The following is a 26,475-nucleotide window of genomic DNA, read 5'->3' as shown; positions in this document are numbered from 1 at the left end:
TGCTCCTCCCCAAACACTCATACTTCCTGGCTTCCCAAACTTCTCTGTCCTTCAAGGCTCTTTTCAAATGCCAGCTTCCCCCAAAGTCTTCCCTGGTCACTGCATCCACCAGCCATCTCTCTAAAATCTGAAGCCCCCCAGCACACCACAGGGCCCTGGCGGGGACACTGCACCCCCTCCACCCAGCCGTGATTGCCATTCCCCTGCACCAGCTTTCCAGGCAGGGCTGTCTGGGTCTCACTCCACAGAGGGCCGTGGTTCCTGGGGTGAGCTGTGTGGGGCTGGGGACGTTTCATAACCCTTTTGAGTCTCTTTTTTTCCCCATCTGTAAGATAAGGACCCTAACAGCACCCAACTCATAGAGTTTAGTGAGGAATAAATGGATAAAATTACAGTACAGTTCTTAGGGAGGGCAATAAACGTTAGCTGTTGTCCTCATCAATTGTAAGCACAAATATTTGTTGCGTCCTTCCAGTACCCCAGGCCATGAAGGATGAACTGAATGAACGATGTGATGGTTTGGGGAAGGGGCGGTGGGCAGTGGAGGAGATAGTGGAGGAAGCCGACAGTGACTTAGCGGTTCGTCAGTATCCACGGAGCACCTGCTCTGTGCCAGGCTCCAGAAAGAGGCTTAGGGAAGAGAAACAGGGACTGTCCACGGAGAAGCGGCCCAAAATATGAAGGCCGTTGCCCCAAATCCCAGATGGTTCAAGCCAAGATCCTGCCACCCACCACCCTGAAGCATGAAAGAGGTAAATTCAGGACAAGGACTCAGTCCTGCCCTCCCAGCCGCAAATAAGCTTAGGGAAGTTGTTCCTGCCAGGGCTGGGGCTGGCCAAGCTCTCAATCACTCCCGGGGATTTCTGAGAAGGCCACCGTGTCACCGCAGTTATGGATTCTTCAGAGCCCCCATCTCCCTGCCTGAGCGCACTGAGGCTCTGACGCTCCCTCTCCCAACTTGGAGCTGGGTGCACCTGAGCCGGTCACTCAACCTCTCTGGGCAGGCAGCAGTTTGGAGGCCTCCGTATGGAAGTTGTGGCTCCCTGGTGAGCTGTCAGAGGCCAGGTCTGACCCCTGAACAGGGAAGACAGGGCCCCTCCTGCAGCTGGAGCCCACCATCGGGGGTGGTTGACATGCACATGGCCACACCCAGCAGAGCAGCCTCTCCCGGGTTTGGCAGTGCCATGGTACACAGTGGCTCTGGAGCACGTGAGAGGCTCGAGCACCCCATAACAACACCCAGTATTTACTGGGTGGGGGCCAGTTTCCAACAGAGGCTAGTACCATGGACTAGAAGATATACCATGGACATCAGGGTGTAAAAAGGAAACACAGTCTTATTTTGCCCCTGATGGTTCCAGGGACATGTGGATTTGCAACAGTTGGCATTTACTTAGTACTTAATATACGCACTTTGCACCCCTTATCTCTGATCCTTCAATGTTCCCATTTTAGGGACGCGGAAGTGTAGGCTCAGGGGCAGTAAATAATTGGCCCAAGGTACACAGCTCAGAAGTGGCAATGCTGGGATAGAAACCGAGGTCTCCAATTCCACATCTTCTTAGGGGACCTCCGGAAAACAAGAAGGAAACTCATTCGTTTCACCCAAGCGAGGTTTATTCCCGAGCATTTATGGGCTCAGCCGTACTCAGAGACAACAGAGAAGCCGGGGATTCGTGCTCTGGGGGAATCTCGGGGATGAGACGCGGACACACGGGCAGCTAGTGAATGAGGCAGGGCAGCATTATTTGAGCTCACATCCTCCAACCCCAGCCCAGCCCTCCAGCAGGCGTCCCTTCACCGTGAACCTGCAGGTACCCACAGTGACCACCAGATGGCGGCTGTAGGCTGCCAAACTGGACTCCGTCCTTGGAGACCAATAGGTCACCTTGGGTTGTTTTTCTAGAACGGGGTGGCATGCCTGGCAAGCTAAACAGCTCGAGGGAAAGGAACGAAGGGCAAATGTTTCTAGGCATCCATCGCTAGGTGGGTAAAAATGGCCAGGATGCAGAGAACCTCGGAGGAACGCCAAATCAGATACCAGGGCATGGTGGTAATCGTTGGGGGTGGCTTCCTTGCAGACATCTGGAGTTGAACAAGCAAGCCGCCGGCCTCCATCTCCCAACGCTGAGGCCCTCATCCCAATGGGCAGATGATAGGAGTGCTATCCCCTCCCCATGGTGTAGCCCTGAATCATGCTGTTGACGTAGGCTGGCGTGTGGCGCTCCAGGTAGAAGAGGATCATGTAGCACTTGGGGCCGAAGTAGCCCAGGGTGATGCCCAGGAGGTAGAGCACAGTGACCAAGAGGCCCAGGATGGTGACCGGCACCCCCTCGTAGACAGACACGAAGGTGCAGAGGAAGACGGAGGAGGTGAAGTAGAAGGTCATGCAGGTGATGAACTTGGCCTTGTAGTAGTTGGTGGGCAGCTCCTTGCCTATGTGGGCGAAGCTGAAGCCCAGCACGGAGACGAGCAGTCCAGGCTGCTGTTGATCCGCAGCCCCCGGTGGTAGCTGGGGTTGCAGGACAGGATCGTGACCTTGGGGTCATCGGGGTCAGTGCGGGCAGTGGAGTTGGTGGTCACGGCCAGTATGCTGCTCCCCACGATGACTGTCTTGAGCACCGTGATGAATGCCACGAAGACACAGAGCCCATGGTAGCGGACCCAGAAGCCGTAGGCCCGTGGGAGGCGTCTGGCCATCTTGAAGATGAGATGATCTGGAAAGAGCGCACGGTGATGCAGGAGATGCAGACGGTGAAGCAGAGCGTGAGGAAGGCCTGGAGGCAGAGGCACGTGGAGACCATGGGTGGCCCTACTTACACGGGGACCACCATGTATGCCATCAGCTGCAGCGTCAGGAAGCACACGGGCCCCCCAGCCGAGCGAACCATGGGCGTCTGAAACTGCCTCCAGAAGATTATCGAGATGGCCAGGGTGCCGAGGAAGCCCAGGGCAGCCAGCACGACCACAGTGATGGTGGGTGCCTCATGCCATTCAAGGAAGGCCAGCTGCCACTTGAAGCAGGAGATGTCCTTCCTGCGGGACCACTCGTAACTTGGGCAGGGCTGGCAGTCGAATTCACCTGCAAGAGCCCACAGCAACTCCCAACAGCCGAACCTGCCTTCTCAGCATCTACATCCACTGGGCCTGCATTGAGCCAGGCCACGGCAGGAGAAAGAGAGAGAGAGAGAGAGCTAAGGGCGACCAATGCTCACTGAGTCCCTTACACCCCCCGACTCATCAACTCCTCACAGCAACCCCATTTCACAGATTAGGAAACTGAGGCTCAGCCAGGTAAAGTCACAAAGCCAGGAAGTTATAGAGGCAGGATTTGAACCGAGGACTCCTTGACTCAGAGTCTAATAACTATAATTCCTTCCTCCCGAGACCTCACCCTCTGGTGGGAAAGACATAATCCTTAGCCTTTGGACACTTGCGTACCATGGGGGAGACCCCAGAGACCCTGCCAAAGGTGAAGGGCCCTGGAGACTACCCCCCTCCAGGGCAGGGCAGTGGCAAGACAAGCATGTGGGCCCATGAATCATACCTGCAGCTCGGTTGAGGAAGGTGCCAGAGAGGCAGTCAATATACTCGAAGCAGCCCGGGTCGATGCCAGCTGGCTTCTTCTTTTGCCCAGGATGGCAGTCCTTGGAACACATAGACACAGCGATCTGGAGGGAGGAGAGCAAAAGACCCTGAGTCCTCTTTCCCACTCTCTGGGGGCTCCCTTACCCTCTCTAACTCATCCGCAGCAGGATGCTCAGGGGAGGGGAACTGGCTTCTGTCTGGGAGGGGGAGGGGTGCTGGGATTGCCATTAGAACTGGACCTCTGTAGGCACCTTCTTAGTTTCACCCAGCAAAGACCTAATCCACCTTCTTCTGGTAACAGCACCCAGCTGTTGAGACGGAGACTTTCTGAGGTTGCTGAGTGAATAGGATATAACTCTGGAGCTGCTAGCAGCCCGCTGGTTTCCAGGGGGAGAACATGCCTGAGGAAGGATCTGGGAGATGGAGAGAGTGAGACCCTGGATCCAGCCTTGCCTGAAGCTTCCCCTTCAGGTCAACTCCTGGAATTTTCAATGATGTGAGGCAATAAACTAACGTTTATTTATATTGCTTTCTGTCGCTTACCACCAAGAGTCCTAATTAACACATCTTTTATGGAGGGGCAGGGGTTTTCAGGTGAGCAAGAGCAGGTAGGCAGTGGCCACGTCTATTGCTTTTACTGCTATATTTCTTTTTTCTTTTTTTAAAAATAAATTTACTTATTTATTTATTTATTTTTGGCTGCGTTGGGTCTTCGTTGCTGCATGTGGGCTTTCTCTAGTTGTGGCGAGCAGGGGCTACTCTTCATTGTGGTGCACAGGCTTCTCATTGCAGTGGCTTCTCTTGTTGCAGAGCATGGGCTGTAAGCGTGCGGGCTTCAGTAATTGCGGCACGCGGGCTTCAGTAGTTGTGGCACGTGGGCTCAGTAGTTGCGGCTCGCGGGCTCTAGAGCACAGGCTCAGTAGTTGTGACATATGTAGTAGTAGTAGTAGTAGTAGTTGCTCCACAGCATGTGGGATCTTCCCAGACCAGGGATCGAACCCATGCCCCTTGCATTGGCAGGCAGATTCTTAACTATTGTGTCACCAGGGAAGGCCCTGCTATATTTCTAGAAACTAGAAGCGTGCCCAGCAAAGAGGAGGCCTCCAATGATTGTTTATTAAATGAATGAATGAATTACAAGTAGAGGAAACAGTAAGAGCAATGAGGTGGAAGAGAGGATGGGGATGGCATTTTTGGGAAGAGGGTGTGTCCGAGCCTGGCTGAAGTCAGGCTGCATGGGGAGAGGGTGGGAGAGGGTGGAAGACTGAACTATGACACTAAAAATGTAGGGGTGGTGGGAAGCAGCCATGGCTCTTGAGTGGGGAGTGGCCTGATTAGATTCGGGTTGTATAGAAATCATTCTGACAACCAATGAGGAGGGTGGTGCAAGAGTACACAGATAAAGGACCAAGGGCCAGACAAGAGGAGCCATGGTAGGACCACTCGACCTCAGAGCCCTTCTCTTCTGGCCTCTCAGAGATCACCTGCTTTCCCGTTCCGCCCCTCTAGTCTCTCTTGCACATGCATCAGGTGATGTTTCTGGATGTCTTGTTCACTCCCTGAAACCTCATGGAAGAGCCTCTCCACCAGCCAAGCTAAGTCTGATCCCCTGCCAGCCTTCCCCCTCTGTGGTCTTTTCTGCCTCCTGTGGGACCACACACATGTGCAGGCCTATGCCCACCAACACACACACACACACACACACACACGCACACGCACACGCACACACCTTATCCAGACCTACACCCCACCACTCCCTTGCCATGTATTCTCCCCCTCCTCCAAATTCATCTCTACACTAACTCTGAGCCCCTAAGTAACCAAATTAATCCTACCTCTTACCCATGGAGTCTCAACCTGATATTCACACATTCATTCATTCAAAAAGGTATTGAGTACATACCGATGCCAGGCACTGGAAATATAGCTGTGAACCAAATGAGACAAAGTCTCTGTTCTTATGAAACGAATATTTTCATGGGGAAGAGAGACAACACACATATAAATCTGTGATACAACAGATGGTGATAAATATTGTGAAGGAAAATAAAGCCATGCAAGGGATATGGAAAATGATGGAGGAGCTGATTTCACTTTCACATTGGGTGAGAGAAGAAGGAAGGCCTCATCCAGCAGGTGACATTGGAGTAAAGATGTAAAGGCTGGGAGGGAGCAGGTCATGAAGATATCTGTTTAGGCAGCAGGGACAGCATGTGCAAAGGTCCTGCGGTTGGGAGACTTGGCTTAGTTGAGGAGCAGCAAGGCCAGCGTGGCTCTAGCAGAATGAGCAAGAGGAAGAACAGTGGATCTGTTCAAAGAGTTGGAGTCGGGCTTCCCTGGTGGCGCAGTGGTTGAGAGTCCGCCTGCCGATGCGGGGGACACGGGTTCGTGCCCCGGTCCTGGAAGATCCCACATGCCACGGGGCGGCTGGGGCTGTGAGCCACGGCCGCTGAGCCTGCGCGTCCGGAGCCTGTGCTCCGCAACAGGAGAGGCCACAACAGTGAGAGGCCCATGTACCACAAAAAAAAAAGAGTTGGAGTCAAAATACTTTGGCTTTTACTCTGAATGAAATGAGAAGCTACTGGAGGATCCCAAGCAGAGGAGTGACAGGATCTGACCTTCATTTTAACAGGATTGCCCTGTCTGAATATAGATCATGATGGGTAATGGCACAACGGGAGACCAGGTAGGGTGTTATTGTAATAGCCCAGCTGAGAAATGGTGGCGGTTCTGACTAAAGAGAGAGCCGTGGAAGAGGTGGGAAGTGGTCAGATTCTGGATGTGTTTTGAAAGTAGGCTGGACAAGATTTACTGCTGGGTTGGATGAGAAAGAAAGGAGTCAAGGATGACTCAATGCTTTTGGTCAAACAAGAGAAAGATGGTGTTGCCTTTTACTGGAATGGGAAGACCGTGGGGGAGCAACTTTGCATAAGCAGGTGAATATTTGACTTAAAGTTGAGGGGAGAAGTCCCCTCTGAATATATAAAATTGGAAGATATAAAATTGAAGTCTGAAGATATAAATTTGAAGATATAAAATTGGAAGATATAAAATTGAAGTCTGAAGATATAAAATTGGAAGTTATAAACCTATGGATCATATTTCCAGCCCTGTAGACAGAGAAGAGAATAAGTCCATTGGCTGACCTCTTGTACCCTCCAGGGTTTAAAGGTCAAGGGGATAAGGAGGGACCAGGAAAGGAGACCTAGAAGGAGTAGTCATAGCTGTAGGGGAACCAAGAGAGAGACTGGCCCAGAATTCGAGTAAAGATATTGTTTCCAAAGAGAGGAAGTAATCAGCTGTGTCACATCTGTTCACAGGTTGACTACAATGATGATGGTTGGATTGGCAATATCTAGACATCAGTGACCTTCACAAAAGCAGTTTCAGAAGAGTGATGTGGTGGAAAGCCTTGCTGGTGTAGATTCAGGAGAGAATGGGGAACTTCTGGTTTCTGGTCTGGCATGTAAGGAGCTTGGAAGTCATCACCTCCATCCTCACAACAAGGAAAAGGCTGAACAAGCTAAAAATCAACAACCCTTCTTAGGTCCATCAGAGAATTGGGGTCATGCGGCAAACTACAGATCCCAAAACCGGGGAGACAGGTGCACACAAAGAGTCACAGCTTAGCAGGAGCAGGAGATGCTGCTGAGGCAGCAACTGGTAGGAGCAGCTAGAGAGCAAATGACCAGTTGCTGGGACTGAGCTCAGACTAGCTTGAGAGAGGGCTCTAGGGGTGCATCCTTAACCTCAGGAGCCCCACCAGCTTCTCAGGGTAAAGACTGCTCTCCAGCAAGGGGAGAGGAAAAAGCAACCATTCTGAAATACACCCAGAGCATTCTGTTCTCCTTAACAAAGGCCTGCCCTCAAGGGAAACTATTTCACCACAGCTGAATTGACATAGGGGAAAGGAAGTACCCAACTGCAGCCCCCCTCTGGCCTTCCTGTCTCACCGAAGGTAGGGAGAGCTGAGAGGCACTTGTGAAGGGCACAGCCCAGGGCACAGGCTTACCAAAAGAATAAAACCTGGTCACCGATGATTCCAGAATTCTTCCCCTCCTCCCACATCTTACCACCACATCATTCAGGCTCCTGTATAATAACAGGGGATTACAACCAAAAGAACTGCAAGGCTCAAATTCTGTTTAAGAAGGAGTCTCTAGGGAAACCCAAAGCCAGCAGGGAAGACCAAAAGAGGGAGACAATAGAGGAAATTTTAGCCTCTGACACCACAGCTATGGCAAAGAGTAAACATAGCCTCACTCCTACCCAAATAAACATAAAACCTCATGCTAAAATTTATTTACCTCAGTTCCTTTAACAAACACATCATGTCTGGCTTTCAACAAAAAATTACAAGGCATGTTAAAAGACAAAAAAAAAGTCTGAAGAGACAAAACAAGCATCAGAATGAGACTCATATATGGTAGAGATTTTCCAATTATCAGACAGGAAGTTTAAAATAACTATGATTAATATGCTAAGAGCTGTAACTGAAAAAGTGAACAACATTCAAGAAAAGATGGGTAATGTAAGCAGAGAACTGGAAACTGAAAGAAAGAACCAAAAGGAAATGCAACACATTTTGAAAAAAACTATGGTAACAGAAATAAAGAATGTCTTTGATGGGCTTATCAGTAGACTGGACATAGCTGAGAAAAAAGCCAGTGAGCTTGAAGATATATCTATAGAAACATCCCAAAGTGAAAAGCAAAGCGAAAAAAAAAAGTGAAAAAAAGAGAACAGAATATCTAAGAGCTATAGAACAATTGCAAAATATGTAACATACATATAATGAGAATACTCAAGGGAGAAGAAAGAAAGGAACAGAAGAAATATTTGAAGGAATATAGGCTGAGAATTTTATAATTATTAATGACAGATGCCAAATCACAGATCCAGAAAGTTCAGAGAACACCAAGTGGGATAAATACTTTTAAAAAACTACTCTTAGGTATACAATATTCAAAATGTAAAAAAAAAAAAAAAAAGATAAAGTCTCAAAGGAAGCCGGAGGGGCAGGCGGAATACCAACAAAAACGTTTACTAGGGAAAAAGAAGGACCTTTATGACAATAAAAGGGTCAAAAGATCAAGAAGAAGAGGGCTTCCCTGGTGGCACAGTGGTTGAGAATCCGCCTGCCAATGCAGGAGACAGGGGTTCGAGACCTGGTCCGGGAAGATCCCACATGCTGCAGAGCAACTGAGTCCGTGAGCCACAACTACTGAGCTTGTGCTCTGGAGCCCGCGAGCCACAACTACTGAAGCCCGTGTGCCTGGAGCCCATTCTGCACGAGAGAAGCCACAGCAGTAAGCCCGTGCACCGCGGGGAAGAGTGGCCCCTGCTCGCTGCAACTAGAGAAAAGCCCGTGTGCAGCAACGAAGACCCAATGCAGCCAAAAATAAATAAATGAAAAAAAAAAAAGATCAAGAAGATATAATAATTATAAACAGATATGCACCTAACTAGAGAGCCACAAAATACATGGAGCAAAGACCATCAGAATTAAAGGGAGAAAAGACAATTCAACACATAATATTCCCCAGTAATAATTGAAGACTTCCATACCTCACTCTCAATAATGGATAGAACGACCAGACAGAAAATAAGTAAGGAAATAGAGGACTTGAACAACACAATAAACCAACTGGATTTAACAGATATACATAGGACATTCTACCCAACAAAAACAGAATATACATCTTCCCAAGTGCACCTGGGACATTTTCCAGACAAGGACAGACCTTATGTTAAACCATGAATTAAGTGTGAATAAATTTTAAAAAATAGATATCAGGCTTCCCTGGTGGCGCAGTGGTTGAGAGTTCAGCTGCCAATACAAGGGACGCGGGTTCATGCCCCGGTCCGGGGGGGTCCCGCATGCCGTGGAGCGGCTGGGCCCGTGGGCCATGGCCGCTGAGCCTGCGCGTCCGGAGCCTGTGCTCCGCAGCAGGGGGGGCCACAACAGTGAGAGGCCCGCATACCGCAAAAATAAATAAATAAATAAATAAATATAATAATAAATAAAAATAAATTTTAAAAAGATAGATATCACACAAAGTATCTTCTCTGACCACAATAGGATGAAGTTAAAAATCAATAACAGAATGAAAACTGGAAAATTTGTGAAAATTAAACAATGCTCTTACACAACCAACGAATCAAAGAACTCACAAATGGGATTAGAAAATACTTAAAGATGAATGAAAATGAAAACACAATGAACAAAACGGGATACAGCAAAGCAGTGCTAAGGGGGGAATTTAAAGCTATAAACACTTACATTGGAAAACAAGAAAGATCTCAAAACAACCACCTAACTTTACAGCTTAAGGAACTAGAAAAAGAAGATCAAACTAAACCTGAAACTAGCAGAAGGAAGGAAATAATAAAGATTAAAGCAGAGTGAAACAAATTAAAAAATAGAAAAATATTAGAGAAAATCGATTAAGCCAAAAGTTGGTTCTTTGAAAAGATCAGCAAAATTGACAAACCTCTAGCTAAAATGGCTAAGAAAAAAAGAGAGGATTCAAATTACTAAAATCAGAAATGAAAGTGAGGACATTCCCACTGATTCTACAGAAATAAAAACAATTATAAGAGAGTACTATAAGCAATTACACACCAACAAATTGGATAAACTAGATGAAACAAATTCCTAGAAACACAAAATCTACTAATACTAAATCATGAAGAAATAGAAAATCTGAATAGACCTATAACTAATGAGGAGATTGAATCAGTAATCAAAAAATCCCCCCACAAAGAAAAGTCCTGGATCTGATGGCTTCACTGGTGAATTCTACCAAAAACTAAAGAGGAAGGAACTCTCCTTAACTCATTCTATGAGGCCAGCATCAATCTGATAACAAAGCCAGTCAAAAAGACTTCAAGAAAAGAAAATTACAAACCAATATCCCTTATGAATATCGATGCAAAAATTCTCAACAAAATACTAGCAGACTGAATTCAGCAGCATACTAAAAGGATTATACACCATGATCACATGGGATTTATTCCTGTAATACAAAGATAGTTCAACATATGAAAATCAATCAATGTAATACACCACATTAACAAAATGAAGGGAAAAAAACACATGTTCCTCAGTCATAAGAAAGAATGAAATTTGCAACAACATTGATGGACTTGGATGATGTTATGCTAGTGAAATAAGTCAGACAAAGACAAATACTGTACAGTATCACTTATATGTGAAATCTAAAGAATACAACAAGCTAGTGAATATAACAAAAAAGAAACAGACTCACAGATATAGAGAACAAACTAGTGGTTACCAATGGGAAAAGGGGACGAGAAGAGGGTCAATATAGGGGTAGGGGATTAAGAGGTACAAACTACTATGTATAAAATAAGCTACAAGGAAACATTGTACAACATAGGGAATATAGCCAATATTTTATAATAACTATAAATGGAGTATAATCTTTAAAAATTGTGAATCACTATATTGTGCCCCTGTAACTTATATAATATTGTACATCAAGTATACTTCAATCAAAAATAAATAAATTTAATAAAACACATGATCATCTCAATTGATGAAGGAAAAGTATTTGACTCTTTCATGATAGAAAAACACTCAACAAACAAGAAGTAGAGGAAAACTACCTCAACATAATAAAAGCTCTATGTGAAAAGCCAACAGTGAATATCATATTCAATGGAGAAGGACTGAAAGCTCTTCCTCTAAAATCAGGAACAAGGCAAAGATGTGCAGTTTCACCCCTTCTATTAACACAGTACTGGAGGTCCTAGCCAGAGCAATTAGGCAAGAAAAAAAAAGTCATCTAAATTGGAAAGTAATCAATAAAATTACCTGCTCACAGATGATATCTTATATGTAAAATATCCTAAAGATTCTGCAAAAAAATTGTTAGGACCAATAAGTGAACTCTGCAAAGTATCAAGACACAAAGCCAACACACAAAAATCAGTTGTTTTCTACACACTAACAATGAATAATTCAAAAAGGAAATTAAGAAAATAATTCTATTTACAATAGCATCAAAAAGAATAAAATACTTAGGAATTAACCAAGGAGGGAAAGACTTGTACAATGAACACTACAAAACATTTCTAAAAGAAATTAAAGAAGACATAAATAAATGGAAAGACATCCCATGTTTACGGATTGGCAGACTTAATATTGTTATGATGTCAATACTACCCAAAGCAATCTACAGATTTAATGTAGTTCTTATCAAAATTCCAATGAGGTTTTTTTGCAGAAATACAAAAACTGAAATTCATATGGAATCTCAAGGGACCCTGAATAGCCAAAACAATCTTGAAAAAGAGCAAAGCTGGAGGAATCACATTTCCTGATTTCAAAACTTTCTACAAAGTGACAGTAATCAAACAGTGTGGTACCAGACTAAAGAGACACACAGACAAATGGAATAAAATAAAGTCCAAAAATAAAACCTCACATATATGGTCAAATGATTTTTTTTTTTTTTTTTTTTGCGCTACGCAGGCCTCTCACTGTTGTGGCCTCTCCCGTTGCGGAGCACAGGCTCCAGACGCGTAGGCTCAGCAGCCATGGCTCAAGGGCCTAGCTGCTCCGCGGCATGTGGGATCTTCCTGGACCGGGGCATGAACCCATGTCCCCTGCATCGGCAGGCGGACTCTCAACCACTGCGCCACCAGGGAAGCCCTGGTCAAATGATTTTGACAAAGGTTTCTAGGCTATTCAATGGGGAAAAGATAGTTTTTTAAGCCAATGATGCTGGGAAAACTGGATACCCAGAGGCAAGAGAATGAAGTGGCCTGTACTTAACACCATATATAAAAATTAACTGAAAACAGATCCATGACCTAAATGGAAGATCTAAAACTATAAAAACTCTTAGAAGAAAACACAGGGCAAAAGTTTCACGACACTGACTTTGGCAATGGTTTCTTGGAGATGACACCAAAGGCACAGGCAACAAAAGAAAAAAAGTGATCAAATTGGACTTAATGAAAAATTTAAAATTTATGCATCAAAAGATACTATCAACCAAGTAAAAAGACAACCTATAGAGTGGGAGAAAATATTTGCAAATAAGATATACAAGGTATTAATATGCAGAATACAGAGAACTCCTAAAACTCAACAACAACCAAAAAACCAACCTGATTCAAAAATGAAAAAAATAGGGTCTTCCCTGGTGGCGCAGTGGTTGAGAGTCCACCTGCCAATGCAGGGGACACGGGTTCGTGCCCCGGTCCGGGAGGATCCCACATGCCACGGTGCGGCTGGGCCCGTGGGCCATGGCCGCTGAGCCTGCGCGTCCGGAGCCTGTGCTCCGCAATGGGAGAGGCCGCAACAGTGAGAGGCCCACGTACCGCAAAAAAAAAAAAAAGGAAAAAATAGACTTGAACAAACATTTCTTCAAAGAAGATATACAAATGGATAATAAGCACATGAGAAGATACCCAATATCAGTAATCATTAGGAAAGTAAGAATCTAAACCACAATGAGAGACCACTTCACACCCATTAAGATGGCTGCTATCAAAAAGACAGAAAATAACAAGTGGTGAGGATGTAGAGGAATTGGAACAGTGAGCTTTTGTGCACTGCTGGAAATGTAAAATGGTACAGCCACTGTGGAGAACATGGTAGTCCCACAAAAAATTAACAATAGAATTAACCTATGATCCAGCAATTACGTTTCTGGGTATATACTCAAAAGAAATGAAAGCAGTCTTGAAGAGATATTTGTATACTCCTATTCATAACAGTATTAATTTCACAATAGCTAAAATATGGAAGCAACCCAAGTGTCCATTTATGAATGAGCAAAATATTATATATCCATAAAATGGAATATTATTCAGCCTTAAAAAGGAAGGAAATTATGATGCATGTTACAACTTTGGATGAACTTTGAACTTTGGATGAACTTTGAGGACCTTATGCTAAGTGAAATAAACCAGTAATAAAAAAGACAAATACTGTATGATTCCACTTATATGAGGTATCTATTGCGGTCAAATTCAGAGATAGAAAGTAGAATGGTGCTTTCTAGGGGCTGGAGGAGAGGAATGAAGGAGGAGTTACTGTTTAATGGGCACAGAGTTTCAATTTTGCCAGATGAAAGTATTCTGGAGATGAATGGCAGTGATGGCTGTACAACAGTATAAATGTACTTAATGTTACTCAACGGTCAACTTAAAAATGGTTAAGACGGTAAAGTTTATGTTATGTGTATTTTACCACAATTAAAACATTGGGAAAAATCTTTTAAGATGGTAACATTTATGGGTTTTTTTTACCATAGTTAAAGATAATTTTTTCAAGTAACAAAACTTATGAAATACAATGAAAGCAGTACTTAGAGGGAAGTGTCTAGCTGTCAATGCCCACATTTAAAAAGAAAGACCTCAAATCACATTCACTACCTTGTTGCAGAGTTGTGTACTCTGCTACTGTCTGTCATGACAGACTCCACAAGGAACTTGATCACTCTAGAAGATGTGGGTCCAGCAACCACAGGGTGGAAAAAGGATTGGCCACACTCACCATTCTTTGCAGAGGTCCATTGTAGAATCAGGGCTTCTCATCTCCAGAACCTTAGATTCTGCTAGAATAAAGCATGGTCTCCAAAGGGGGAATACTCCCACCAGCAGACACAATAGGGCTCTATGGTTACCACCTGGTCATTTAGGGGGTCTCATGCCAGCAAACGAGAAAGCCAAGAAAGGAGAGGTAAATGACCTGGATTAGCAGGAGGGGCTAGGAGTGCCGCTAGGGGTAGGAAGGCGTAGGACTGGGATCCAGGCGATTCCCCAAGGTGGCACTTGGTGTTTCTAGCCCAGTGATGACTGCTACTAGACAGCCACCGGACCACGAGCCAGCCCGGACAAGGTGACACAGCCTCTGACACCTTGGGGATGAATGTCTGGATCACCCCACATGCCAATGACCTAGAGCAGCCCATGGCTGAGGGTGAAGGAATCCAGAATGGACGGTGGCAGAAAGAGAGGTTGAATCAGGTCCACCCGGGGCCCAGGGCAGCAGCAGGGCCCGTGGCTGGGTTCACTCGACTCCCCTCGTGCAGAGACCAACCTGGCCGCTCTCTGCCCAGGGGCTGCAGGGTGAGACGCCCGCAGGGAGCTGCTGGGTATCACACGAGCGCAACCTGGAAACGCCAGGGAATTCATACCCCCTGGCACAACCCTTGACCACTGGGAGATACGGAGCCAATGGATCCTCTTCCCACCCTCGGGGACTGCTCTAAAGTGACTTCTGAGAAGGTCCAGGTAAGACTGAGATCCCATGGCTCCCAGCAGCACCCAGCTTGAGAACATTCCCTTATACTGACTCTTTCCCTGTTAAATACTCCCCAGCCTCCTGTTCCCCCAGATCATATCCTGGGATAAACCATCTGCTGGCCAAGCTGGGCTGAGGAACCTGGATTCCAGGGGTCCAATACGTGGGGCCAGAAAGCATTTCCCTGTAATTCTCCTGAGTAGGCAGGGCAGGGCCTATTACTGGCAGGGGCCTGGGTCTCTCCGGGCTCCCCTTCTGGGTCTGAGCCTTGCTTCCCCTTCCTCACCTAGCCCCACCTCCAACCCCAGCAGTGGCTCTACCCCCAAGCCCAGCCTCTCTCCTAAGGCCAGACACTGGTGTCAGAAACAGAGGAGGAGACACTCAGCTTCTACTCTGCACCAGGTAATGTACATACATTATTATTAATCCTCCTAATAACTCAGCAGCATACACATTACTCCTTCTGTTTAATACATGAGAAAGCCGAGGCTCAGAGATATTAAATAACTTGCCCAAAGTGGCACAGCTAGTGGTGGCAGAACTGGGACTTGAACCCAGGCTGCCTGATTCCAAAGCTCTGCTCAGATCATCACCACCTGCCTCCTAACAGATGGGCTGTATCAGAGATGCCTGATGGGTATCAGGGGAGGATAAAGATGGGGATGCGGGGTGGCTGAGCGATAGAGTAGGCAGCTGGTTCCAAACTGTGGGAACGTCAGTGAACTGTTTAAGCAGAGATGTCTAATGCTGAGTAGAAAGCGTCCATCTCTGGTGTGTATCTCCTCTTCTCTGGATCCTCAGTAAAACCTTCTACACCTTCCGCAGGCCCGAGGTAGGGTGTGTGTGTGCCTGTGCCTAAAACCAGGAAAACACAGCTTTAAGTTCCAGGCCTGAATCTAGGTGATGCCGAACTGGGACCATGAACCTGAGAGCTGACGGGAATACACGAGCTCATCCCCAGGGCCTCCACCCTGGAGAGGCTGCGGGGAGAACTGGGGCTCCAGCCTGCGGGGCTTCATTCTAGGGAATTTCACCCAAATCTCCAAGGACAGACCATCATGGGTGGTGATGATTAAGTTAATTTGTTTTTTTAAAGGAATTTTGTTTTGTCACCACGAAGGACTCCTGTGTGTCTGGAGGCAGGGCGTGATCCATGGCCTCTCCCACCCATTTGCCCAGAACCCACCAAGGGAAGGGGAGGATAGAGCAGAGCAGTGGGCAGCTCTGCAGTCTCCATGGCAACCACGGACTCGGCACCTGCTCCGTGGGGCCCTGGCTTTCCACAGGCCAGACCTCACCTGCCAAGGGTAGACCACCTCCTTGTGGCAGCCGGTCTGGTTGCAGCCCAGGAGGCTCTGCAGCGCGTGAGCCACGGCGTAGACGGCGGAGTACACGCTGTCGACCACGCGTTCGCCAGAGAGCGTGAGGATGGTGTTGAAGGACTCAGAGGTGTCCATACAGGTGTCACACTCCTGGTTGCAGGTGGCCCCCGGGCTGCTCCTGTTGAGCGCGGGCCGGCTGACCTGGGAGCAGTGCACGCGGAACTCGCTGAAGCCCGGGATGGGCACGCTCTGCTCTGGGTGGTGATGCCCAGCGTGGTGAAGCCCAGGAAGGTGCCTGTGCGCTGCAGCTGGGTGAGGTGGTGCAGGACCGGCTCGATGGCCCAGGGTTCGGAGGTGACCCACACTGCGCCCGTGGAGTTCTGGCGCAGAACCTCGCGGAAGAAGTTGAACAGGGCCAGGTCTGGCGAGGACACGGCCACAACACGCGCCATGCTCTGCTGCAGCTTGCCCATGATGGCCTCCAGGCGCTCACGCTCCTGCTGCGTCATCGTCCGGTCGGGCTGCGGCCTGGGCAGCGTCTCCCGGAAGGCGATGCAGATGTCACGGTGGGCCAGGCACTCGCTGAGCAGCTGGCTGCTGCCGCGGCCATAGTCGTCGCTGCTTGTCAACACAAGGATCCAATTCCAGCGGAAGTGGCGCATCAGCGGCACCATGGCCTCCATTTGCTGATGCACACCTGGCGCCATGCGCAGCACTGCTGGGAAATGCAGCTGGTCATTGATGGTACCGTAGGTGATCTGCCGGAGGGGAGGGTCCAGCAGGTATTAGCGAGGGCCTCACAGGGTCCCCCCCCCAGGGGGGTTCCACCCACCGCCGTCATCCTTATGGCATTTGAGGAGCACATAGCGCCAGCCACGCCCAGGGCTAAGTGGTTTACTCCACCGTCATCATGGACATCACAGTAATGACAATGAACGAGGACCTACTATGTGTTGGACCCTGAACTAGGTGGTTTACTCCATCGTCACCATGGTCATCACTGAAATAACATTTCACAAGAATCTATCATGTGCCTGGCCCTAGGCTAGGTGCTTTACGTTAACATCATCATGATTACCCTTGTAGTAACACTTACTAAGCACCTACTGTGTGCCATGCCCTGGGCTAAGTGATGTACACCATCTCACGATGGTCATCAGCCTGGTAGCCTTTAGTGGGCACCCACCACATGCCAGGCCCTGGGCAAGATGCTTCTCATCGAAGTCAGCCCCACCTCGGCCTTTAGCAACGCTGTTGACCACCTATTGTGTGCCAGGCCCTAGGCTAGGTGATTTCCATCATTATCATTCTCATGATCTAGTAACATTTATTGAGTGCCTGCTGTGTGCCCCTGAGCATAAAGCTTTCCTCCTCACCATCCTCCTCCTCAGATTAGTCACATTTCCTTCCGCAGCCTCTGGGATGGCACAGTCTCGGTTTTCTTCCCCTTTCACTGGCTGCTTCTTCTCCTCTTCTCTATGACCTCTTGACCCTGGAGGACCCCAGGGCTCAGTCTTTAGTCCTTGTGTCTTCTCCATCTGCTCCCCTTCCCTTGGTGATCTCATCCAGGCTCCTGGCTTTAAATACCATATCCATGCTGACAACTCCCAATAGCCCTGCCCCGGACCTGTCTACTAAATTTCAGACTCATACCTGCAACTGCCTCCTTGACATTTCAAACTTAACGTAGCCAGAACTGAACTGCTGTCTCCCCTGAACCTGCTTCACCTACAATCTCCCCATCTCCCCAGATGGTGAATCCATCCTTCCAGTTACTCAGGCCAAAACTGTAGAGTCCTCATTGGCTTGTCTCTCTCAAACATGCCACCTTCAAGCCATCCGCACATCCCATTGGATCTGCCTTCAAAGTGTGTCCATTCAGTGCCTACACCTCCCCACACCATCCTAGTCCAGCCACCATCATTCCTGCTATGAGTTACCCCGATATCCTCTCCCCTCTCCCCTCTACAATCTACACTTAGCGTGGCTCCAGGGTGACCCTCCTCACACACACACCAGTCACATATTCAAGACCCTCCAACAGTTCCTAATGCCACTCAGGAAAAGCCAGAGTCCGTCAGTAGTCCCCAAGGGGCTCCATCATTGACCCCAGCGCTCACCGCTCTGATTTCATCTCCTTCTCTCCCACTAGTCCCAGCTCTGCTCACCCAGTTCCATGGACACACCAGGCACCTCCCAGCCTCTGCATCTGCTGACCCCTTGTCGTGGAGGCTGTTCTTCCTCCTTCACCCCCTTCAAGCCTCCATCCAATCTCCCTGTACCCCTCCGCCTGCCCGCCGACGTGCCCCACCTCCCTTAACCTTGACTTTTCCTTTTATCCATTTCACTTCTCACTTCCTATCATCCTATATCACATACTTATTTACATCGATCGTCTGTCTCTCCCCACTGGAAGATAAACTCTATGAGGGCAAATTTCTGTGCATTTCCCCAGCTGCATCCCCAACACCTACAGCAAGACCTGGCACAGTCGGTGCTCCATAAATATTTGTTAAATGAATGAAAGAATTACTTCAGTCCCGGACTAGATTCCTCACATAAGAATATTAACACTGATTGAGCACCGACTCTGAGTCAGATCCTTGGTGCTTGATATAATAAAAACAACAGCAAAAATTACAGTATTTGGGGCTTCCCTGGTGGCGCAGTGGTTGAGAGTCCGCCTGCCGATGCGGGGGACACGGGTTCGTGCCCCGGTCCGGGAAGATCCCACATGCCGCGGAGCGGCTGGGCCCGTGAGCCATGGCCGCTGAGCCTGCGCATCCGGAGCCTGTGCTCCACAACGGGAGAGGCCACAACAGTGAGAGGCCCGTGTACCGCAAAAAAAAAAAAAAAAAAATTACAGTATTTGTAACTACCCACTGTGGGCCAAGTCTTGTGCTAGCTGCTCTTTAATGAGCAGATATTTTATGCCAGTTCTGGACCACGCCTTTTTGTTCATGATGGTGAAAATAGTTAGAATAGCAGTAGTAATTCTATAGCACTTTTTTGAGGACCTGCTGTGACGCAGATTCTGCGCTAGGCAATTATATAGGATAATATTGAGCGCTTTCTGAGTTTTTATCCTCGCGCAAGATGCTTCACGTAACAACAGTAACATTATTGACTACCTATTGTGCACTAGAAATTCTAAATTGAACGCTTTAATCTTCAGACAGTCCAAGGATAGGACTCTTATCATCCCACTTTAGAGATGGGGAAACTGAGGCTTGGGAAAGTTAAGAGGTTGGCTCAAGGCCTCACACTGGCCAAGACTCAGAGGCAAGTTGCACACTGAGGTCTTTCTGCCTCCAAAGCCTGAGTTCTTAACCAATAGGCTGGCTACCTTGCCAGGGCTGGGGTGGATGTCCTGACCTTGCTTCTGCTCCCCGATCCAACACCCCCGGGATGGGTGGGGGTGGTGAGCCCTCAGGAAAAGCGCTCGGCTACCCTCCTTCCCAGCCCCTTCTCCCAGGGCCCAGGGGCCTCACCTGTGGAAGGAGAAAGAGGGAGAGGAAGTGGGCCACGGTCACAGGGGACTCGGAGGGAGCCGGCTCCAGCAAATCAGGGACCTGTTTTAAGCAAAGACCCTTGTCCACAGAACGCTGTTTTGGTCCTTTCCTGCCCCAACAATATGGCCTAGCAGGAGCCTTGGGGGCCTGCTATAAAACGCCCAGCCCAGGTGGATATGTCACAGGCCTGAATGCTGCTCCTGAGGCCCAGGCTCATGGGGGGAGGAGGCTCCAAGGGACAATAAGGGGATTGGAAACTCAGTACTGTCCCCCTGCCCACCCCTGCCAAACCCTGATCCTCCTCCAAGGGCCAGTTGGAGCCTCACCTCCTCCTAGAACCCTTTCCTGGTGCCAGTTCACGGGAACACTTCTGCTTTGCGCTGCAGTGACCCTTCCATCTGTATCAGCACTGCGCCCCTGGTAACAGACCTACATCATTGACCAGCTCCTGCTGACGTGTGTGTCTACACTCGAGGAACATTGAGGCAGCATGACTCCAGCCGGCCTGGACTGGACATCAGCTCTGTGTGCTGTGTGAGAATGGGCAGGTTACTTAACCTCTCTGAGCCTCTGTTTGCTACTGAAATAGGAATAATAATTCTAGCCTCATGAGATCGGTGTGGGGATTAAATAAAAAGGCATGTGTGAACGGCGGGGTGCAGGGCAGACCCTGGAGAAAGGTGAATTTGCCAGAGTGCGAGATTGTCCTTTCTTGTAATGAAATGAACCACCCCGGGGGGCACCCCGGGCTCTGAGCCCAGCTGAAAGAGCCCAAATCTTCTCGAAGTTACCCTGAAAGATACTGGCTGTGTCTTTAGCAACTCCAGAGGGAGCACCCCCTCCCTCGCCCCTGACCTCCCCTGGGGTGGAGTCAACCCACAGACATTGAAAACAACAGGGAGAGGCCTCTGGGTGCTGTGGAAAGATGCAGGATTTGGGGCCTGGCCCTGGCCCTCTCTGGGTGTATGTAAACCAGTGTGGGGTGGGGAGATCCAACCCATAGAATGAAAGGAAGAGCCCTGCACGGGGTGTCTGGAGGTGTGGGTTCTGGTCCTAGCTCTCCCCTCTCCTGACCTCAGTTTCCTCATCTGTACAATGGGGAGGTCCTCTTTGGACCTTATTCACCCTCCGTGTCAGCAGGTCAAAAGCCCCAGCACTAATTCACAGTGTCTATGGGTTCTCTCCAGACTCCTCCCCCTTCTGCCACACCCCAAGCTCAGACCCTTATAACTTCCTGTCTGGACCTCCCCGTCTGCCTCAGGTTGACAGTTCAAATCCCTGAAGGACAGCTCTGAGTCTATCACACCTTGGCTCTAACACCCCCTGGGACTCCACATTGCTGTAGGATCACAGCCGAGCTCCTGGCCTTGGCTTTCAAGGCCTCCCCAGCTTGGCCCCAGCTCACCCATCCTTCCCCGCCTGCTCTCTCCTGCGCAGTGTGCCCCAAACTACAGCCACATTGGCCTCCTTGGAACGCGGTCCCTGGTGGCGTTCTAGGAGCCCCCGAGACCACTGTCCCCTGCCCTGCCAGATACTTAGGGAGCCGTGAAGGCAATAACTAAATGGCACTTTTCTGGGATGTATTATGTGCCAGGCACAGTGCCAAGCACTTTTTATGCATCATATCATTTAGCTACCCTGCAAAGCAGCCATTATTACTCCCTTTTTTTTTTTTTTTTTTGCGGTACGTGGGCCTCTCACTGTGTGGCCTCTCCCGTTGCAGAGCACAGGCTCCGGACCCACAGGCTCAGCGGCCATGGCTCATGGGCCTAGCTGCTCCGCGGCATGTGGGATCTTCCCGGACCAGGGCACAAACCCGTGTCCCCTGCATCGGTAGGCGGACTCCCAACCACTGCGCCACCAGGGAAGCCCTATTACTCTCATTTTTAAAGTGAAGAAACTGAAGCTGAACAGTTAAGCAACTTGCCGAAAAGCACACATTTAATAGGGAGTGACGCTAGAATTTATTTATTTATTTATTTTAATTTTTTTGGCCGCACCACACAGCTTGCGGGATCTTAGTTGCCGGTCGAGGGACTGAACCCGGGCCCACAGCAGTGAAAGCACCGGGTCCTAACCACTGGACCGCCAGGGAATTCCCAATGACACTAGAATTTAGACCCAGGCTGCCAAGCTCTCAACCCTGTACTGTCTGATTTGAGTGTGTTCTGCCCTCAAGAGCTGTCACCACTACAACCACCACGGGGGTGGGGACTGGTGCCGCCCTCTCCCAGTGCAGGCCCCACCTCAAGGCCAAGGTGTTGGTGAAGGGCCAGTTCCAGGCACAATGAGTGTGTGCGTCAGTTTGAAGAGGGAGAATAAAGATGCCAGTTGCTGGGTGGCCCTGGAATGTTCTGGAGACTCCCAGTCAAGTCAGATTATTTAGCAAAGCTTCGGGGTAAGGGGTTGGTAGAGAAAAAGAGCATCTAAGTTAACTGGAGCCCCCTGGGTGTGGCGTTGTGGAGGACAAGAGTGGCTGAGAAAGCCATGCATCCAGAGGGCACTAGCAGAGCCCACTATGTGCCAGGGCTGGGTGGGGCACAAGGGACACAGCCAGGACACACAAGGGATACGGCTTGCGGTCTGGAGACAGAAATCAGGGCCATGTGCTCGTGAAGGCAGCACATGCTGGAAGATGCCAGGGGCACCAGGGCCATCCATAGTGTGGCGTATTGTATCAGAGCTGAGAGGGTCTGCAGAGCTCCACACACCTACCGATTATACAGATGGGGAAACTGAGGCCCAGAGAGGGCCAGTCGCCAAAGGGCCGGAAAAGCAGGTGGATTTCCCCTGGACTCCAATCAAGTCAAAAGCATGTCAGGACAGCTCTATGATGACCCACGCTGTGCTGGCTGCCAAGAAGGGGTAAGGAGGAGGGAAGGCGTGGGCCAGCCAAGAGCTCCATGGAGGAGGCAGCGTCTGTGCCACGAAGAATGGGAGGAGGATGGTGATAATGAGCACAAGTTATTTCTATCATTAACACGTTTGCAGGGCTCATTCTACGCCAGGCTGCCATCCCATTTTATTCTCACTACCTTCTGAGGTGCTGTTATCATCTCTCCATTTTTCAGATGAGGAGACTGAGGTTCAGAGGGACAGTAACTTATTCAAAGCCACATGGCAAGTATGTGGATTGGAGGAATCCAAGACCCTAATGGGGGCTCATGGGAATGGTGTTGACCAAGGCGCTCCAATGAGGAAGGAATGATGGGGTCCCCCTGCTTAGTGGGGGCTATTAGTCCAGAAGGATGATCTTCTCTGAAGACTAAAATCTGAAGAAGGAGCTCTGGATAGAAAGTCAGAAGGCTTGGCTTCTGGTTCAGCTCTGCCCCAACCTGAAGGCTGCCCTCACACAAGTGGCTTCCATTCTCTGGGCCTCAGTCTCCCCACCTGTAAAATGGACTCGGTGCTTCTTAACATTTCAGGGGCAAGGATCCTTTTGAGATTCTGATGAAAACCCTGGACACTAATACACACACCGACAAATGCAGCCGTGCGCCCAGATCCAGGATGACACAAGGCTCAGTCTGTGACCCTTGAGGTGCCCTGGGCTGGATGATCTCCGCGGTCCCCTCTAGCCTTGACATCACCTAAGAAGGGCAAGTGGGTGAGGCTAGGGCACTGGCTGCCCTGAGAACAAATGTCCAGGAACACCAAGGCCCTGCAGTTCTCCTTCAGGGCTGCACCCAGAGCACATGCCCCACGGTGGCCCAGGCTGAACACACTGCCATCCTCACGGCCCAGTCCAGGGCCCGAGGTCCCCCTGATCACACCTGTGTGGCTACTGGTTGCCAAAGTGATGGAGAACCATGACAGACTTATGCAAAGTTCATGGGGCAGGGGCGAGCCATGGAAATAGGGGCCCGGGAGATGCTGCCCATTTGCCTTACATCTGCTTCCCTGGGTGCTTACAGAAAGGAACTGGCCATGTTTGCTTTGGGCTGGAGGGGGCCGCCCTGAACTTCCTTCCTCCCCCTGCCATGGTGGTTGGAGGGGCCTAGAGTGCAGGGGGGAGCCCCCAAAAGTGGCATGACCCCAGGGACTGGGGGCTGCATCGGCTTCTCTCCCCTACCCCACCTTTGTACATCCTGTTTGCTTCTGTGTCCCACCCCCCACCCCCCGCCCACCATTTCCCCTCTTTCCTACCAGTACTGCCTCCTCCAGGACAAAATTGGGCAGCTGGAAACCTAGCTCCAATCCAGCTGAGGGTAGAGCAGGGGTAGGCAGGCAGGGCTTCCCCAAGGAGGGTCTGGGAGCTGCACAGCCCCTGAGCCGGCTGGCTTGGTTCAGAGACACCTTGGAAGAGGGCACAGGACAGGCCTCAGAGCTGGTTACCAGAGGACCCAGCCTCATTGGTCACCCCTCTGAGATGTCAAAAGTGTAATGGGTAGGGTGACCCCTAGAAGCTGGGGACCTAGGGGTCAGCTAAGGCCTGAAGGGGGGACACCTGTGGCTGGGACACCTTCTCGAGTCCAGAGATCCATGCAAGCCAGCTTTGTCTCATTCAGAAAAAGATCTGAAGATTCCAAACGACCACAAGCCCAATAAGAGCCCAAAAGGTGATAGTCGCTAAAGGGAGCATAAAGGGCTGGGGTGGGGAAGGGCGCTGGTCCTGTTCTGTGGGGCTCTGGGCAGGGGCCAACCAGCAGGCCCTAACTCCGCTCAGCTTCCTCGCCTGTGAAATGCGCACAGCCACCTCAAACAAGGGTGATTAAGTGGGATGAATACATCAAGCACCTGCCTCATACGTGATAGTGAATATGACGTTACAGCGTTGATGGCTTTTGTCCTAGTATGGAACTGGCAATGGGACCCTCGGTTCTGGGCCCAGTAAAGGGCTAGGGTCTATGACTCTGTATGACTCTCCTTCCTAAGACTCAGATCTCTCCACAAGCCTCACTCTCCTTCTGACAACGCCTGCCCAGATGCACCTCACCAAGCAGGTGCCCGGCAGAACATCAGCTCCCTCATTTCGCCCCGGCCTCTGTGCACCAAATGCTCACGAGGCTGAGGAGTACCTGCCAGCCACCTGGGGCCTGGAGGGAGGGCATGGCAGAGCCCCAGAACAGAATGCTCATGTACCCCGGCACCTAGGGTCATATGGTACCTGCTCCGCCATCCAGGGTGGCTGTCAACAACCCGGGGGAGGGGGACAAGGCTGGCTATGTCTGGAGCCAGTGTCAGCCACACCTACCCCCATCCACCTGCTGGATGGCTCCCACCCAGAAGCTGCTGCATTCCTTCGAGGGACCAGGACAAGGGGGTGCTTGTAGAGCCAGCTCTTGCCCCTGTACCTGTCCCTTACTGAACAAGTCTCCCTGAGGCTCCCTAAGCCTCAGTTTCCTCATCTGTGAAATGGGGCCAAAATACTACTCCCTCCCTCCCAGTCTGGTGTGGTCCAAGCTAATTAGCAGGAGCACCTGCCCACGGACAGGTGCTCAGGGAAGCCCAGCTTCATCTCCTTCCTGGGCACAGGCATCCAGGATGAGGGTACTGAGAGGGTGGGTGAAGGTCAAGTTCTCATTCACTGAGCATCTCACTCTGTGCAGGGCACGGGACCTGGCATTTTGTTCTAAAACATGTCGTTCGATCCTCGGCTCCCACAGAAACGTCAACTCTGAGACTGGGGAGGCCAAGGCACAGGTAAGAGGGGTTAAGGCGGGACATCAGGGCTGTGCTCAGTGCCCAGGCAGGCAGACATGAGGAACAGAAACCCAGGCAGTCATCTCCTACTGGTGCACTGGTTACTTCACCCAGCGTGCCTCAGTCTCCTCATCTGTAAAATGGGACTAACGGAATGTACCTTCGGGGGTTGCGATGACGTATCCAAGGGTGTGACGTCCAAAGCATTTAGCAGGACACCCGGCACACAGCCTGTGTTCAAGTAATGGTGACTCTTCCTATTTCCTACGCCGCCTCTAGACAGAGGACCTACAGGAACTGTGATAACGAATGTGTCGGTAGGGGAATTAATGAAAATGAAGGCGTGACTCTGTGAAGAGGGTGGGTCTGCACCCTGCTGCTTCCTCTTGCCCCCCAGGAGCTCCAGGTCTGCCTGGCGACCAGGGCACTGGTGGCCCCTCATTTCCTTAGCATGCACGCCCCACTGGCGGCACCGCGGTGGCAGGGACATCCAGCCTCAGTCAAGTGGTTCACGCTCCAGCCCAGGCCTGCGGCTGGGCCCCCAGCCACAGCAGGGAAATGAAGAGGCTCCTTGGGCCACCGTGGACATGGGGACTTACTGCAGTGACCATGCAAAGAGCCCTCGGGCACCCGGGTGGGCACTGGGCCTTTGGAAGCCACCAGTCCCAAGTCTGGGGGACAAGGGAGGGCAGACAGAACGGAGTGAACGATAGCTTTGAGCCACCCCCTGACCTCGTTCAGTGGAGTCAGAGGCACCAGGATAAAATGACACTGGTAGAGGCATAGCCCCTGGGAGGCATAGGTCCCTGGGAGTCGATGACCTGATGGAGCAGGTGGCAAGGACCATGGGCTGTGGCACCCATAGCCCTGGGTTCTAACCCGGCCCTTTACTAACCAGCTATGTGACCTTGGGCTTGTCATTCTACCTCTGACCTCCATAGCCCTTCCATAGAATGCTGTAATAGTTTACAGCATTAGGTCAATGTCAAGGCTCTGAGACTAGGTAGGTAAAACACTACCAGTCATCAGCCAACTCTGCGGCTGTCTCAGTGTGACCTTGAATAAGTCACTCCATTCAGCAATGTTAACGAGGCCTATGTATCCCCCGACGACAAAAGGCAGTTGC

The 26,475-nt window shown here is 49.9% G+C and overlaps 1 protein-coding gene across 1 annotated transcript; it reads right to left on the bottom strand.

Moving 5' to 3' along the window:
- Window positions 1-1,599: 1,599 nt before the first annotated feature.
- On the bottom strand, window positions 1,600-24,677 carry TAS1R2 (taste 1 receptor member 2). Its single transcript, XM_012533950.3, is given in 8 exon segments — window positions 1,600-2,475; window positions 2,478-2,711; window positions 2,714-3,082; window positions 3,548-3,671; window positions 16,171-16,464; window positions 16,467-16,952; window positions 19,686-19,815; window positions 24,643-24,677. Coding segments are annotated over 8 exon segments (1,983 nt in total). The 3' UTR covers window positions 1,600-2,164.
- Window positions 24,678-26,475: the final 1,798 nt, after the last annotated feature.

The sequence above is a fragment of the Orcinus orca genome, chromosome 1 (assembly GCF_937001465.1).
Source record: "Orcinus orca chromosome 1, mOrcOrc1.1, whole genome shotgun sequence".
Taxonomy (NCBI): Eukaryota; Metazoa; Chordata; class Mammalia; order Artiodactyla; family Delphinidae; genus Orcinus; species Orcinus orca.
Note: the sequence above shows the minus strand (reverse complement) of the source record. Positions and strands in the feature narration are given on the sequence as shown.